The 13,104-nt window shown below is 45.2% G+C and overlaps 2 protein-coding genes across 2 annotated transcripts; one reads left to right on the forward strand and one right to left on the reverse strand.

The window, feature by feature from the left end:
• Positions 1-3,949: 3,949 nt before the first annotated feature.
• On the reverse strand, positions 3,950-5,874 carry MESDC1 (mesoderm development candidate 1). The gene is made up of 2 exons (XM_018571495.1): positions 5,759-5,874; positions 3,950-4,980 (listed from the first exon to the last, which is right to left on the reverse strand). The coding sequence occupies exons 1-2, from the start codon at positions 5,872-5,874 to the stop codon at positions 3,966-3,968; spliced, it is 1,131 nt and encodes a 376-aa protein (XP_018426997.1). The 3' UTR covers positions 3,950-3,965.
• Positions 5,875-7,334: 1,460 nt separating this feature from the next.
• On the forward strand, positions 7,335-12,646 carry MESDC2 (mesoderm development candidate 2). Its single transcript, XM_018571667.1, has 3 exons — positions 7,335-7,515; positions 8,570-8,802; positions 12,073-12,646. Exons 1-3 carry the CDS (start codon positions 7,369-7,371, stop codon positions 12,335-12,337), a joined length of 645 nt encoding a protein of 214 aa, XP_018427169.1. The 5' UTR covers positions 7,335-7,368; the 3' UTR covers positions 12,338-12,646.
• Positions 12,647-13,104: the final 458 nt, after the last annotated feature.

Genomic DNA, 13,104 nt, shown 5'->3' on the forward strand with positions numbered 1-13,104 from the left:
TTTGCTTCCATAGTAAATCAAGCCGAGCTATTGTTTTCCATACTGGTTCTGAGCCAGCAATTCAGCACATAAGCAACTGGTCCCACATGACAGCCAGGGAACTAGTGTTTTCAAGAGAGGGCAGCAAAGTAAGGCTGAGTGCAGAGGAGTTTTGAGCCTTAACGAAAATGCAAGCCACATATAGCTGAAATGTATTTCCCATTAAACGCTAAACTTCAGCTAAAACTTGAATTTGTTTGATAAGTTATAGAAAGAGTAGAACCTTTATTACTGGTATGTTACCTATTTGGGGATTCCTCCTCACTGCCTGAGGAGTATCAGAACAGGAAGTATGCAAATGTCCCCACTTCCAGCTGGACAGAAGAGGAAGTGACACCACCACCCGCTATAGGAAACAGAAACCATATAAAACAAACATTTTAGTAAAGAAGGTTTAGAACCTCTGCGGGAATTTCACTGCTGTCCGTCTGCGACCGTGTGCCTGACATGTCAGCTGGCTGTGGGCCACACAGTACCGCCTCACGGGCCGGAGTTGGGCCGCGGACCGGTACTTGGAGACCCAAATTTCCACTCGCCCCCTCACCTTATTTTTACTCGCCAAATGCGAGCAGAAATTTTGAGCCCTGGTATAGAACATGGTTTACTTGTCCTTTTATAGGGCTGCTGAGGAGGGGAGAGAGGCTCCAGGAACCAGTCTAAAAGCAAGCTGGATTGAATGATCAGGAGAGTATAACTTTTTTAGCACCTAGACATAAATAGGTGTTTCACAGATGCAGGTGTAGCCCAACTGCAAGGGTTAAGAAAATTCTGCCCGGAGTTCTTCTGAGGCCTCGTTCCCACCAGACAGTGCATTCTGGCCAGAACGCACTGCATCACATTGCAGCCAGCTCACTATGTTGTGGGGCAGGAGTGGGCATGGCGGCCCACTGAAGTGAATGGCACCAAAGCCACGCCCTCCGGCCGCACAGGAACGCAAGGCACATTGTGCCTGCGGTCCGGTCCGAACAAAATGCTGCAAGCCATTCACTTCAATGGACCACCACTCCCCCTCCTGCCCCACAACATAGTGAGCCAGCCGCAATGCGATGCAGTGCGTTCTGCCCGGAATGCACTGTCTGGTGTGAGCGAGGCCTGAAAGTGTTCACTTGTATAAAAAGACTAGTAGACATCCATTTTTCAGAAGTGTAGTGTGAAACCGTGCCTGTACCAGACAACCTTCACTGAATGATCGTTGCTTTCCAAGTTTTCAAAAACATACCTTTTAATAGGTGAAATAAATACTCCAGTACATGCAATTTAAAAACGGACATAAAAAAAATGACAATAATTTTATTATAGTGTACAAGTCAGAAACATTCTTACTGTAACCCACCCTCAACAGCATGTCAGCACATGGGAAAATCATTTGCTTTGCCTCATTCTGCAGGCTCTCTACACACCCCATTCACACTCTGTTGCAGATTTCAAAAAATGGAGCTACATCCAGCAGCTAAAAGCCATACAAATGTCTACAAATAAAATTGAGGTAACTTTATTTTTTATTCCTGCAGATCATACACAGCAACATTCTGATGGAACGTCTGGAAGACACTGGCTAAAACCGCACCCAGCACGGATTTTAAAGCCTTGATAATGCCACTTTAGTGCCAAAACCGGTACTGAAAGGGGTAAAAGGAGGCTTAGCAACAAAATAGTCATGGAAAGGCAGGGAGTTGTCAATGAGAACTTGACACCTTCAGACCTATGTTAAATTATGGTAATAGTGCAAGTTCTTGCAACACTCGATGACAAAGGAAATATGAAGATCTTTTAAAATCGCTGCGCACAACTGAAAGTGAAACTTTACCCTCTAAATCCTAGAATCTTGGTTGCTTGCTCCCCCGGATCACTTTGTGCAGGACTGGTTATGCCTGGTATACAGAAGCATGCCACAAGGACTTGTGAAGATTAAACAGCAAGTCAGGGCAAAGACCGAAACGAAAAAAAAAAAAAAAGGATTTATCCCCTTCATGACTGAGGCCCTTTTTTCAATTTTTGCACCCATGTTATATTCCACATTTTAGACAATGCGCAGCAACTCATAGCGACCTGGGAATCTTTCACCATTGAAAATGGTTGCTATGGGTTCCTACACATCACTGCTTCCTGCACTTCCCAAATCTCTTATGGTCAAAGGGACTAAAAGTAGTTACAAGGATTGCCAAGCTAAAAACAAAATGGATCTTAGGACCACAAACTATGCAAATGATGGTGAAAGGAATTACTGATGGCACTCTAGTACTTTCACTATTCTATTCAGTGCAATGCATTTAAAAAAACGTTTGCATTGAATCACGTTAAATGAAAGCAACTTTTACCAAACATTCCCTTGGGAGAATCACTCATTTAAAACGACACTAAACTCGGGAGTTAAAATATTAAAAATGCATTTAAGTACCCTAACTATTAACAAAAATATATCTTATTTGTGCATCACTCAGATCCTCAAATCATCTCTGAATTGGTGCTGACACTGTCCTTCCTTCTGGGGGGTGGATACTTTTGTTCCCCATGGTCCCTGTGTGTGTTGTAAAGTAGTCACCACACCAAGCTTGCTCCCGTTATGGACTACAATCTCATGTTTAGTTTACTCATTTGTATTGAGATTGTAATCCCTCACAGGAGTGCGCTTGGAGCGGTGGCTACTTTACAACACACACAGGGACCATGGAGAACAAAAGTATCCACCCCCCAGAAGGAAGGACAGTGTCGGCACCAATTCAGAGATGATTTGAGGATCTACAGCCCAGTGATACACCAATAAGATACATTTTTGTTAATAGTTAAATCTTTAAAAAAAAAATAAGACTAACTCCTGAGTTTAACGTCACTAACACATGGAACCGGAAGCTTCACCTGCAGAGAATGTTTGCTGAATGTCACACAGATTAACACCGCGGATGTCAACTGGTTAAGGAGCATTTACTACCTGGCTGCTGGGATTTGTGCCGAATAAAGAGGTCTGGTCCTTACTTACTGCGATGTTTGAGGGAAGACTTGTTCATGACACCCACAAGCAATCATTCCCCTTTGTACTCTATAAAACGCACTGTAAGAGAATATAAAAAGGAGAATCCTTGTGGTTGGTATGGGCAACAAGAACAGATCTTCTTTCAGACATAAACAAGGTCATTAATTCATTCAAATACATAAAGAATATTAGTAGTAAAAAGCAGATATTGGAGCCATCAGCCTCTGAGAAGGAGAGTGCCAGAAATGATAGATTGCAGCTCATTAGTCGGGCCCTAAAATGACAAATTTCAATTGTCATCTTTAGTATGATAAAAATGAAATACTGGAGGGTCAAGCTCTACAAAAGGAAGAGACTACAAGTGTATTTTCTGAATAAGATTTAAAATGATGCTGGTTATTCAAACATAGGTAAGCAATGCACCAGAATAAAACATCGTGGGGAGAATTTATCAAAACTGGAGCAGACAGAATCTGGAGCAGCCATGCATGGCAACCAATCAGCTTCTCTCTTTCATTTAAAAATCCTAACTGAACAAACTGAAGAGAGAAGCTCATTTGTTGTAATGGGCACGTGCTCCAGATTCTGTCTGCTCCAGTTTGGATACATTTCCCTCCCTGTGCTTCCCTCTGCAAGGGACGCAGTATGGAGCTACTCCTCATACCATCGAGTTGTAGGATGAAAACGACACTACACACTTGTGATTCGTGTGCTGATCTGCATTTGAGCAATTTATCAGGCACCCCACTACCCTCACACCAGGCACAAGTGAATTCACTAATTCCCCAGCTCTACTAGCCACCTGCCAAGAAGAAATGCAATTCTCAACTAGCACCTCCAGGTCTGAGGAAGCCTGACCATTTTGTTTTCATATACTGTGGGCTTCTGCATGTGTATTTTTCAGCTGAACCAATATTCTTTGGTAAGATTAAGGGAGAGCCTTTTCCTCCCCAATTTAGGGGGATTTCACAGAATTGGAGTGCACTGGCGGAAGAGTTCTCGGAGATGATCGCTCTCTCAGGGCCTGAGATAACAAGTTGCAGCCATCGGAGACGGCGCAAGCCGAGCTCCGCAACCTGTCCTTATAGTCGGTCATCTTGCTGCTGCTGTCAGAATGCTGGGTTATATCCCTGAGGCACTGGGTCAGGAGGACGCAGGCCGACACCACGCTCATAGCACCCCCTAGAATCGCAGTCTGCACCGCCTTGCCTTCCGGATTTAGAACGGCGGCTTTGCCCAGGAACTGGGGCTCGGTGGCAAAGCCGACTAAAGCATGAACAGCTTGCACCAGGGGGCCGCTGAAGAGAGCGCAACGGTTCCTAGAGAGTTCGCTGGGGGAGGTCTTCACTTCCTTGAAACAGGCGAGCAAAGCCGTGGCGCTGGTGCTCATGCACTTCACTCCCAGTTTGAACTGCTCCTTGGCAAACTTATCTCGGGACTTCTCGCTGGCAGCGACGCTGGCGTCCGTGAGGATCTTAAGGTTTTTGGAGACATTTTGGGAGATTTCCAGCAGGAGCTGCGGTGTCAGGTCCTGGAGGGGCACCGTCCTAAGCAGGGCACAGCTCTGCTCCACCTCGTGCCGGCACCGGGTCACACGATATCGGTCCACCAAACCCGGCAGGGCAGCGTGAGAGCCCGGCACCTCCACAGCCGCCAGGTATGCAGCATGGGCAGAGAGTTCTACCAGAGACACCACCAGGTCCCCCATTTCCTGAAGGCTGTCGCCCATCTCAGTGAAGCGGCCCATGTTCAGCTGGCTCTGGACATCATGGGTGAGGATGGACAGGCCCTTGGTCCTGGCAATCACTGTGTCCCTGCACTTCTCAAAGGCTTCTCCCAGCTGGGTAGACGAGCTCTCCGGGTGGACTGGCCGGGGCTCACTGGACAGCAGGAGCAGGTCGGCCACCAGCTGCATCTTGGCCTTGCACTGGAATTCCTCGGCCAGCAGGAGGATCTCGGGACCGTCCCCGCTGCATCATCCCATTCCAGGGCTGCGGGCACTGCCCGGGGACCTCACCGATTCCGTTCACACCCGCCTGCGGCTCCCGTCCTCCCTCATGGCAGCGGACAGCTCCTCGGGCGACCGGAGAAGAAGCAAAAAGAAGGGCGACCCGCCCAACAGCAGCTGTCTTTCCCGGCCAGGATAAGGAACGTGGGACGGCGCCGCCCTGTGACGTCACCCCTCCGGCCACCAACAGGCGGAGACAGCGCCATCTAGAGGACGAGTTGCGGTACAGCAACTCACGGCGCTGTGATTGATTATAATTTATAAGCAATATAGATGGAAATGATTGTAGTGGTGACATTATTTTTTAATAGGACTGATTGCACAGCAGCATGTGAGCTGTCACACCATGGTGATCATACACTGAACCAATTGCTAATGGTCAGTGTCAGCTTTAGGCAACCCCGGAACTCCAGCTGTGATGAAACTACAAATCCCATAATGTCTCTGCCTCTGGAAGTTATGCCTGTGGCTGTCAGAGTCTTGCAATGCCTCATGGGACTTGTAGTTCTATGACAGCTGGGGTGCCGAGGTTGCCTACCCCTGGGCTATGCCTATGGGCATACTGCAGACTCTGTAGACACCCCCTAGCTGACCAGTTTTGGAAGAAAACACTTGTACAATCCCTGATGAAGAAACCTTATGTGTTACTTGAAAAGCTTGCATCTTTAATAGCCTAAAGTAGTTAATTTTCAACATCATTTATAATCTCTTTAAATATGCCGATTTCATTAAAACAATACCTTGTGACCCTGCCATGAAGGTCCTTGGTCAGGCAATTCATATTATAGGGTGACAATGCTCCATCGCCTTCTCCCAATTGTTCTTCTTTGCTGTCACAAGGGCTTTCAGTGCTCATTGCAACACATTAAGCAATCATTGTTTACTGTTGTCACCATTAAAGAACTCACCCTGAGAAATGCAATAGAACCATCACTGGAATGCATGCATATAGACAGGAAATGGCTGAAGGAGATCAGCAACACTGCAACAAAACACATGAAAATAAGTATTTTATTGCTGAAGCAAATAACCCGGTTAGGGTTTATGTCTAGTTTAGGTTAGCCAATAACAGGTACCGATTGGCTTTTAGGCCCAGGCACTGTTACAGTTAAGCAGGTTACATGCCTTCTCCATACACAGAAACGCTGGGTGTGACCTACATGGGCAAGCTGACACTTAGTGATGTGCATGGGCTTGCAGCAAACCTACTCAAAACTGTCTCACTGACACCGGGGGGGGGCCCCACTGATGGACCAAGAGTGGGAGTGGGGTGCAAAGTTGTCACTGACAACTTTGCATGGGCTTGAGCAGACTTGGTTTTCCCACACACATCGCTAGTGACATTGCATCTCTAAAGTAGATCTAAACTATAACTAGACCATATTTAGTTTGGTAAAGTACAGAATATCATAAACAATTGCCATTTTTTTAACATAAAATACTGTTTTTTCCTTTATTATTCCTTCTTTTGCATCTCAGGGCTGTTGATCAAGTCCAGTCTCTTTCAGGCATTTCCTGTCTACAAATGCATTCGCCCCAGTGTCGGCTGCATATCATTGCATCCGGACCAGGTTCCTGATAGTGACAACGGTGGACCATGCCTATGCAATGTGGGTCGACAAGGCCAATGTAGTTTCAACTACACGAGACATGTGGCTGGGAGACAACACAGGAGCACAATTCAGAGACAGTTGTCCCCCCCCTATAACAGGAAGTGACTGAACATGGACCTTCCTGGCAGGATCACCATGTATTATTTTAATGCTTTTACAAGGCTGAAAATAACATTTGAATTTACATCAACAGGTTGGAGTCTATATGAGATTTCAGTGATTGGGCTATCTCTCTTAGAGATAAATCTGAAATTGATTTTCTCTCACAATTTCCAGTTTTCCTGATCTGAGTTTAGTGTCCCGTTCAAAGTAAAAACCAGTTACAATTGGTCAAATTGTATTTATGAAAAGATCTCACAAGACACTTTGCTATGTAAGACTTTCTCCCCTTAATGTGGTATTTGTAATGAATGCAATTAAATACATAGTGAAACTAAAATCTACCAGCACAAACTATCTTCTGAGGTAGTAGAATCTATAGAGTGAACCGAACAACATCCACAAAGTTCTCCTTTCTGTTCTTCACTACCCACGCTGACCACAACAAAAATGGAGACGGCGCTCTGACGTTATCCGCCAATGCGGGCTGTGAACAGGCGTCGCTCTGCCATTGGTCGGTTCATACGAATTCGTCCAATAAACATACGCTCTGACACAAATGTCCCCGCCTTTTATTGCACCGTATCGGAAAGTATGATAATGCGCATGTGCGGTGTGTCTCCGAGTGTTGGAGAAACATGGCTGCGCTCAGTGTGCGGTCTGTGTGTGTCTGCCTGCTGTTCATTGTCACTCTGACCGGGGCCGCCGAGGAGAAGAAGAAGAAAAAGAAAGATATCCGGGATTACAATGATGCGGACATGGCCCGGCTGCTGGACCAATGGGAGGTCAGGACTGAGGAGGATTATACATATGAGTTTGACTTCACTAGTGCCTGTGAATGTGGAATATATATAATTATAATAACTAGTGGGAGCATTAACAGACGTCCCAGTATCCTTTCCCAAGGAATGTTTATACGAGGCTGCCACAATGACCTCCTATGTATTGCCCATGTGGACACACTGACCTCCTAAGTATTACCCATGTGACCACATTGATCATTGCCTCTGATGTTTGGGAATTGCGGGGAGCCCCAATTTCTCAATAGGATGCCGTGACACCCTGGGGTGCCTTCTGGCTTCCTCAGGAGAGCCTTGAAATTGCCACATAGTGTCATTCTTTTCCATGGTGCAGGTAGTCTTATGTGGAAGGAGGGGACTCCTAATGCATAGGTGAGCCCCCCATTTTATTGTGTTTTTGCAAAGGGTCCCTCCTTAAAATCCATACCAGACCTCCTATACAATGGTACACGAACTTAATTCGATCCACGATTCTGGTCGCGAACCGAATCAAACTGTGATCAGACCGCGATCTCAAATAGAGGAAGCCCCGACCAGTGTCAGAGTAGGGAAGATAGCTGCGGTTGTGTTTGTCACCCGATGTGGAGTTCATGAACGCAAGCAAAATGTTCCCAAACTTCCTGTTCGCGAACCAAATTGTTTTGTGAACCGCGGTACCTCTGTATATGATCAGGAACTGGTATCAATTTTTAAGGGACCATGCATCATTTTTTACATTTGTTTTTTAGACTGGGTGCCTTGAACTGTCACCTTCAATTGAATCCCTTCAACCTGTATCACATCAGGCAGGCCCTTGCAGTACATAGTTGATGGTAGAGCTTAAGAAAATTGTACAAATAGATTGGCTAGTAGGTGGCCACCCGTAATACGTTACATATGCTATCTAGTCTGTTAAATACTCCTTTAATTTATTTTAAGCTATAACTTTGACAAGCATTTGTTTCAAAAATCATTCATTCATTCATCCTTTGACTGATATCTGTATTATATTTTTGTATTGGAACTAACGGTACGCCTTGTTCTCTTTTTTATTAAATAGAAAGATGATGAAATAGAGGAAGGTGATCTGCCAGAGCATAAAAGAAAGCCTGCTCCAATAGACTTCAAGAATCTTGATCCTGGTAACCCAGAGAGCATCCTACAGATGACCAAGAAGGGCAAGACTATAATGATCTTTGCTACGGTGTCTGGAAACCCTACAGAGAAGGAAACTGAAGAAATTACCAGTCTGTGGCAGGGAAGCCTTTTTAATGCTAACTATGACATTCAGAGGTAAGAAGGCAGCATGTTATGGAATCTTTGACAAGATTCCTTATAGTCTTCCATCTGTCCTCCATTAATTGAATTTGTTGATTCATGAATGACTGGCTCAGGGATGATTGGCTGTACTTGGCTATGCCGAAACAGAGCTATAGATGCTTAATTGTCAGTGCTGTGTCATGTACAGGCACACGTGGGCAGTTGTATTTGGGTGCTGCATACAGACAAGCGGCCAGATACTGTGTGCCAAAGATTTTACAGGGTGCTATGGATTTTTCTAAATAAAGGGCAAAAGTCTGTTTTCAGATTCACTGAATATACATTTTGACCCTGCGTTATAGGAACTGAGAGCTCTGAAATGACAAAACGGTTCCTATGGAATGTTTCATATTTGCCTGACTTCCAAAAAGCATAATTAAAAAACAAAAATGTCCTGACCCTAAAAGAAAACTTGGATTCCTTATAAAGAAGAACTTATTCTTAACCGTTGCAGTGCGGGGTAGCTCCTTTTGGTCTAGGTGCAAAATAACAAAGATATAATCACCCGAAGCTCCGAGCCAGCTGTCACAGCGCTCCCTCTGCAGCCCCTCTCTCCCCTAGACAAAAACAAGCAGCTAACCCTTGCAGTGTGGGGGTAGCCCCACTACAGACCTTACTAAAACAAAAATAATATTTCTAGAGTTCTTCTTTAAGAAACGTATTATTACAGTTGGTGCGTGTGGCTTCAGGCTTAGAAGGAAGTCAAATACAACTCAGTGCTGTTGCCTTTATTCATCCTCTGCAGCCAACAGCAGAAAACGTAATAACTTGTAGTAAAATTGGAGGGCGAATAAAGGTGAATGTAAGCACCTTTTATAAATATTACACTTGGTGTGGGTCACTGCCACATGGTACAACTCAATGGGGTTGATTTACTAACCTTATAAACACGCCACGAACAAGTATACACCTCTGTAGTGTGTTCCCTCCCAGCATGATCTATGGGTGGAATCTAGACACCTTTGCAGTGTGTACACACCCAGCAGGTGTGTTGTGCAAGGCCCTGCATGCATTGCAAGGTGATGTTGTGTAAATTAGCTCTATGTTGTGTTGCTTGCGTTGATGAATGCAGGAATGTAAATGCATGAGCTAACCATTTTTGTCTAAACTGTGAAGCAGCATTATATATGCATCATGTGCATGATTTTTCCATATATGGCATTAGTGGAAATATGCTTTTAGAGACTTGCATGCCGCTGTTAGGGCGGCGTGTAGCCTATGGCGCGTGCTACATGAAGCGCACGTACGTAAATACATAAAAACGCGCCATAACGGCGTGAAAATGTGACACGTTGCTTGTGTTTGGTTGATAAATACGTTTTGCTGTGTAAAAATGCACATGCACCTGGTGCGTGTGTGTGTTTTTAGGTTAGTAAATCACTCCCAATTAGTCCAGCAAATATTGATGCTTCAGGCTAGGTGGTTTATCTGCTTTTCATACTTCAGCTCTATCAGTGGATGACATTTGCCTAAAAGCTTTTTGCTTCTGGGCATGTTCTGTAGAGCCTTGGTTCTCAACTGGTGGGTCGGGACCCAAAAGTGAGTCGTGACCCCGTGTTCAGTGGGTCCCCGCATGCCTTCCACTTTTCTAGGTGAGATGCTCCTCTGCCTTCCCCTAGCACAGCACTGTCAGTTCTCGTGCCAAGCAGCCATTCAAAATATGCTGCCTGGCCCTGAGTGTCAGCTTGAGGTGGGGTGCGCTCCATCCATATGTGCATTGCTTACAGCTCCCTCGCATGTCCTGTAGAGGTGCCTGGACCGGAGTGATGTCACATTCTGCATCCCGGGACCTCTACAGGGCATGTAAGGGAGCTGCACAAGCAATGCACATATGGATGGAGCTCCGTCGCAGTACAGCAGCCCACACTGGGACTAGACTGAGGATCCACTCCAGTTCTCATAAGGTAGGCAGACTGGGGGGTGGATCTTAAAAAAAAGAACACATTTTTTTTTTTTTTTGGGAGTGTGTATGTGTGTGTGAGATTGTGTCTGTGTGTTGTTGAGGGCCCATTCACACAAGTACAGTGCGTTAATCGCACAGTCATGGACGAATAACTCACTGTACTTCGAAATCGCACCTACCACGCGTTTTGGTGTGAGAAGTGCATTGCATTGCCATTCATCTGAATGGCACCCCAAATGCACCTCCCACCCACAGTTGTATTGCCCGCATCGAAACATGCAGTACCACAATGCCGTGCGTTCCATTGCAGTGCGACTTGGGTCACGACTTAATGACCAAGGATAAATGTGGGTCCTGAGGTTACACAGGTTGAGAACCACTGTTGTAGAGCATAGCAATGCATTCTTCTGCTCTCAAGTCAAATATACAGTGTGATCTTTCAATCTGCAGCAGTTGGGATTTGTACATCGATAAGGAATAGAATGGTTTAAGTAGTCCAGCCCAAGTTGGCACACTATCAGTTTACATGGGGAAAAAATTGTTGTGCTGTAAACTATACAGCCATCGAGGGATGATGAAACCTTAGTGAGCTTGTCCGCCGTTTTAAACTTTTAAAAGTGAATGTCCAGCCAAGAAGCAGCCACTGAAAGGTTCTGCTGTGGGTTCCTATGAGCCTGGTTTTATTTCCTAAGGCCTTGTTCACATGGGCGGCCAAGAGGCTATAAAAACAAGTGGCTGATCTGCGTTTTTACTGCTGACAAGTTAGCACGGCAGCTAGACAGTGCGACAGCAAGAAATCAAAGTCCTCCATTGAGACTAACCGACACATTACCGTGCCTGCAATGCGGCTTGACACGTGGTTGCAGTGCAGTAGTTCTGTGAGAAATTCCCCTTGGGATAAAAAATAAGACATTCAGGAGCGTGCAGTATTGCCTCCCGAACACCTGGAAGCCGCTGATCTTCTACCCTCTGAAAGTGATTCACCACGTATCACTTTTTAGGGGGGCGGTAAAGTCCGCCTCTCGTGTGAATAAGGACTTAATAGAGGTTTTGACTTGCTTGACTCTGGTGCCAATCCCAATCATGTCCAGCATGAGTTCTTCTGTAACCAATAAAGGATCTCTATCTGGACAGGGGCATCAAGTGTGGTGCATGTTCAGGGAGTCTTTAAATGAACTGTTGCCGCTGAGTCAATGTCTGCCAGATGCTGGGGGCATCATTAAAGTGAAAACAAACCGCTAAATACAAAGTGTTTCCATGTTCTTCATGCAGCATAGCCAGATAAGTGATGAATATTGTTCCCTTTACTTTATTGTGATGGTGTTGTACATTTTTTACAGATTTCCTGTGGGGCCAAACCGTGTGATCTTCATGCTACGGGATGGTGGATACGCATGGGAGGTGAAGGACTTTCTGGTTGGCCAGGACCGGTGTGAAGATGTAACGCTAGAGGGACAGGTGTACCCCGGGAAAAGAGGAAATGGTAGTGCGAAGGTCCGGAACATTAATACACCAGAGAAGGAGAAGAAGAAAAAGAGCGACAGCAAGAAATCAAAGTCCTCCATTGAGACTAACCGACCATCGCCTGTAAAAGATGATTTATGACAGATTGCTGATCTCCAAAATCCAGGGACTCGTGTTCCTTTCTAGGACTAATCTGTACATGGATACTCATGTACATCACTGATTTTACAGATTATTCTCTCTTTTTGCCTTAATTTGGTTTCCTATAGTGAAATATTAATGATCTAAAAATTGGGCAGAAACCATGACAGTGGTGCTTTGTTACAAATACAATGAAGATGTTTCTACAGTCCACATTTCAAGATTATTTCTTTATACTGTTTATGGGGACTGCAGTGCCTTTTTGGTGCACGAATGTAATGTCTGGCATATAAGAGCAAATGTATACAGTAAATTATAGTTGAATGGAGTGAAAATATTCCTCTACACATTTTGGCACCTCAAAATATACAGTTCTAGGGCTCACCTTTTGAGTCTCTATAGATATCTGACATCCTGTGGACCGGATGTCAAAGTACTGGTCCGCAGAGAATTTGTCCAGTGTCCAAATGAATTGAGTTTGAGACCTTTGCTCTAGACCAGGGGTAGGCAACCTTGGCTCTCCAGCTGTGCTGAAACTACAAATCCCATCATGCTTCTGCATCTGGGAGTCATGCCTGTGGCTTGCAATGCCTTATGGGGTTTGTGGATTCAGCACAGCTGGAGAGCCAAGGTTGCCTACCCTGCTCTAGACAATACGTACTTGTGGCAAATGATTGTGTGCTGTCAAGAATTACAGCTGATGTTGCCACATACAGAAAGCAGAATTGTGAGCTCTAGGTAAGTTGTAGTTCTCCAGGGTTTAAGAT

Source organism: Nanorana parkeri, unplaced genomic scaffold (assembly GCF_000935625.1).
Source record: "Nanorana parkeri isolate BGI_ZX_2015 unplaced genomic scaffold, ASM93562v1 scaffold42, whole genome shotgun sequence".
Taxonomy (NCBI): Eukaryota; Metazoa; Chordata; class Amphibia; order Anura; family Dicroglossidae; genus Nanorana; species Nanorana parkeri.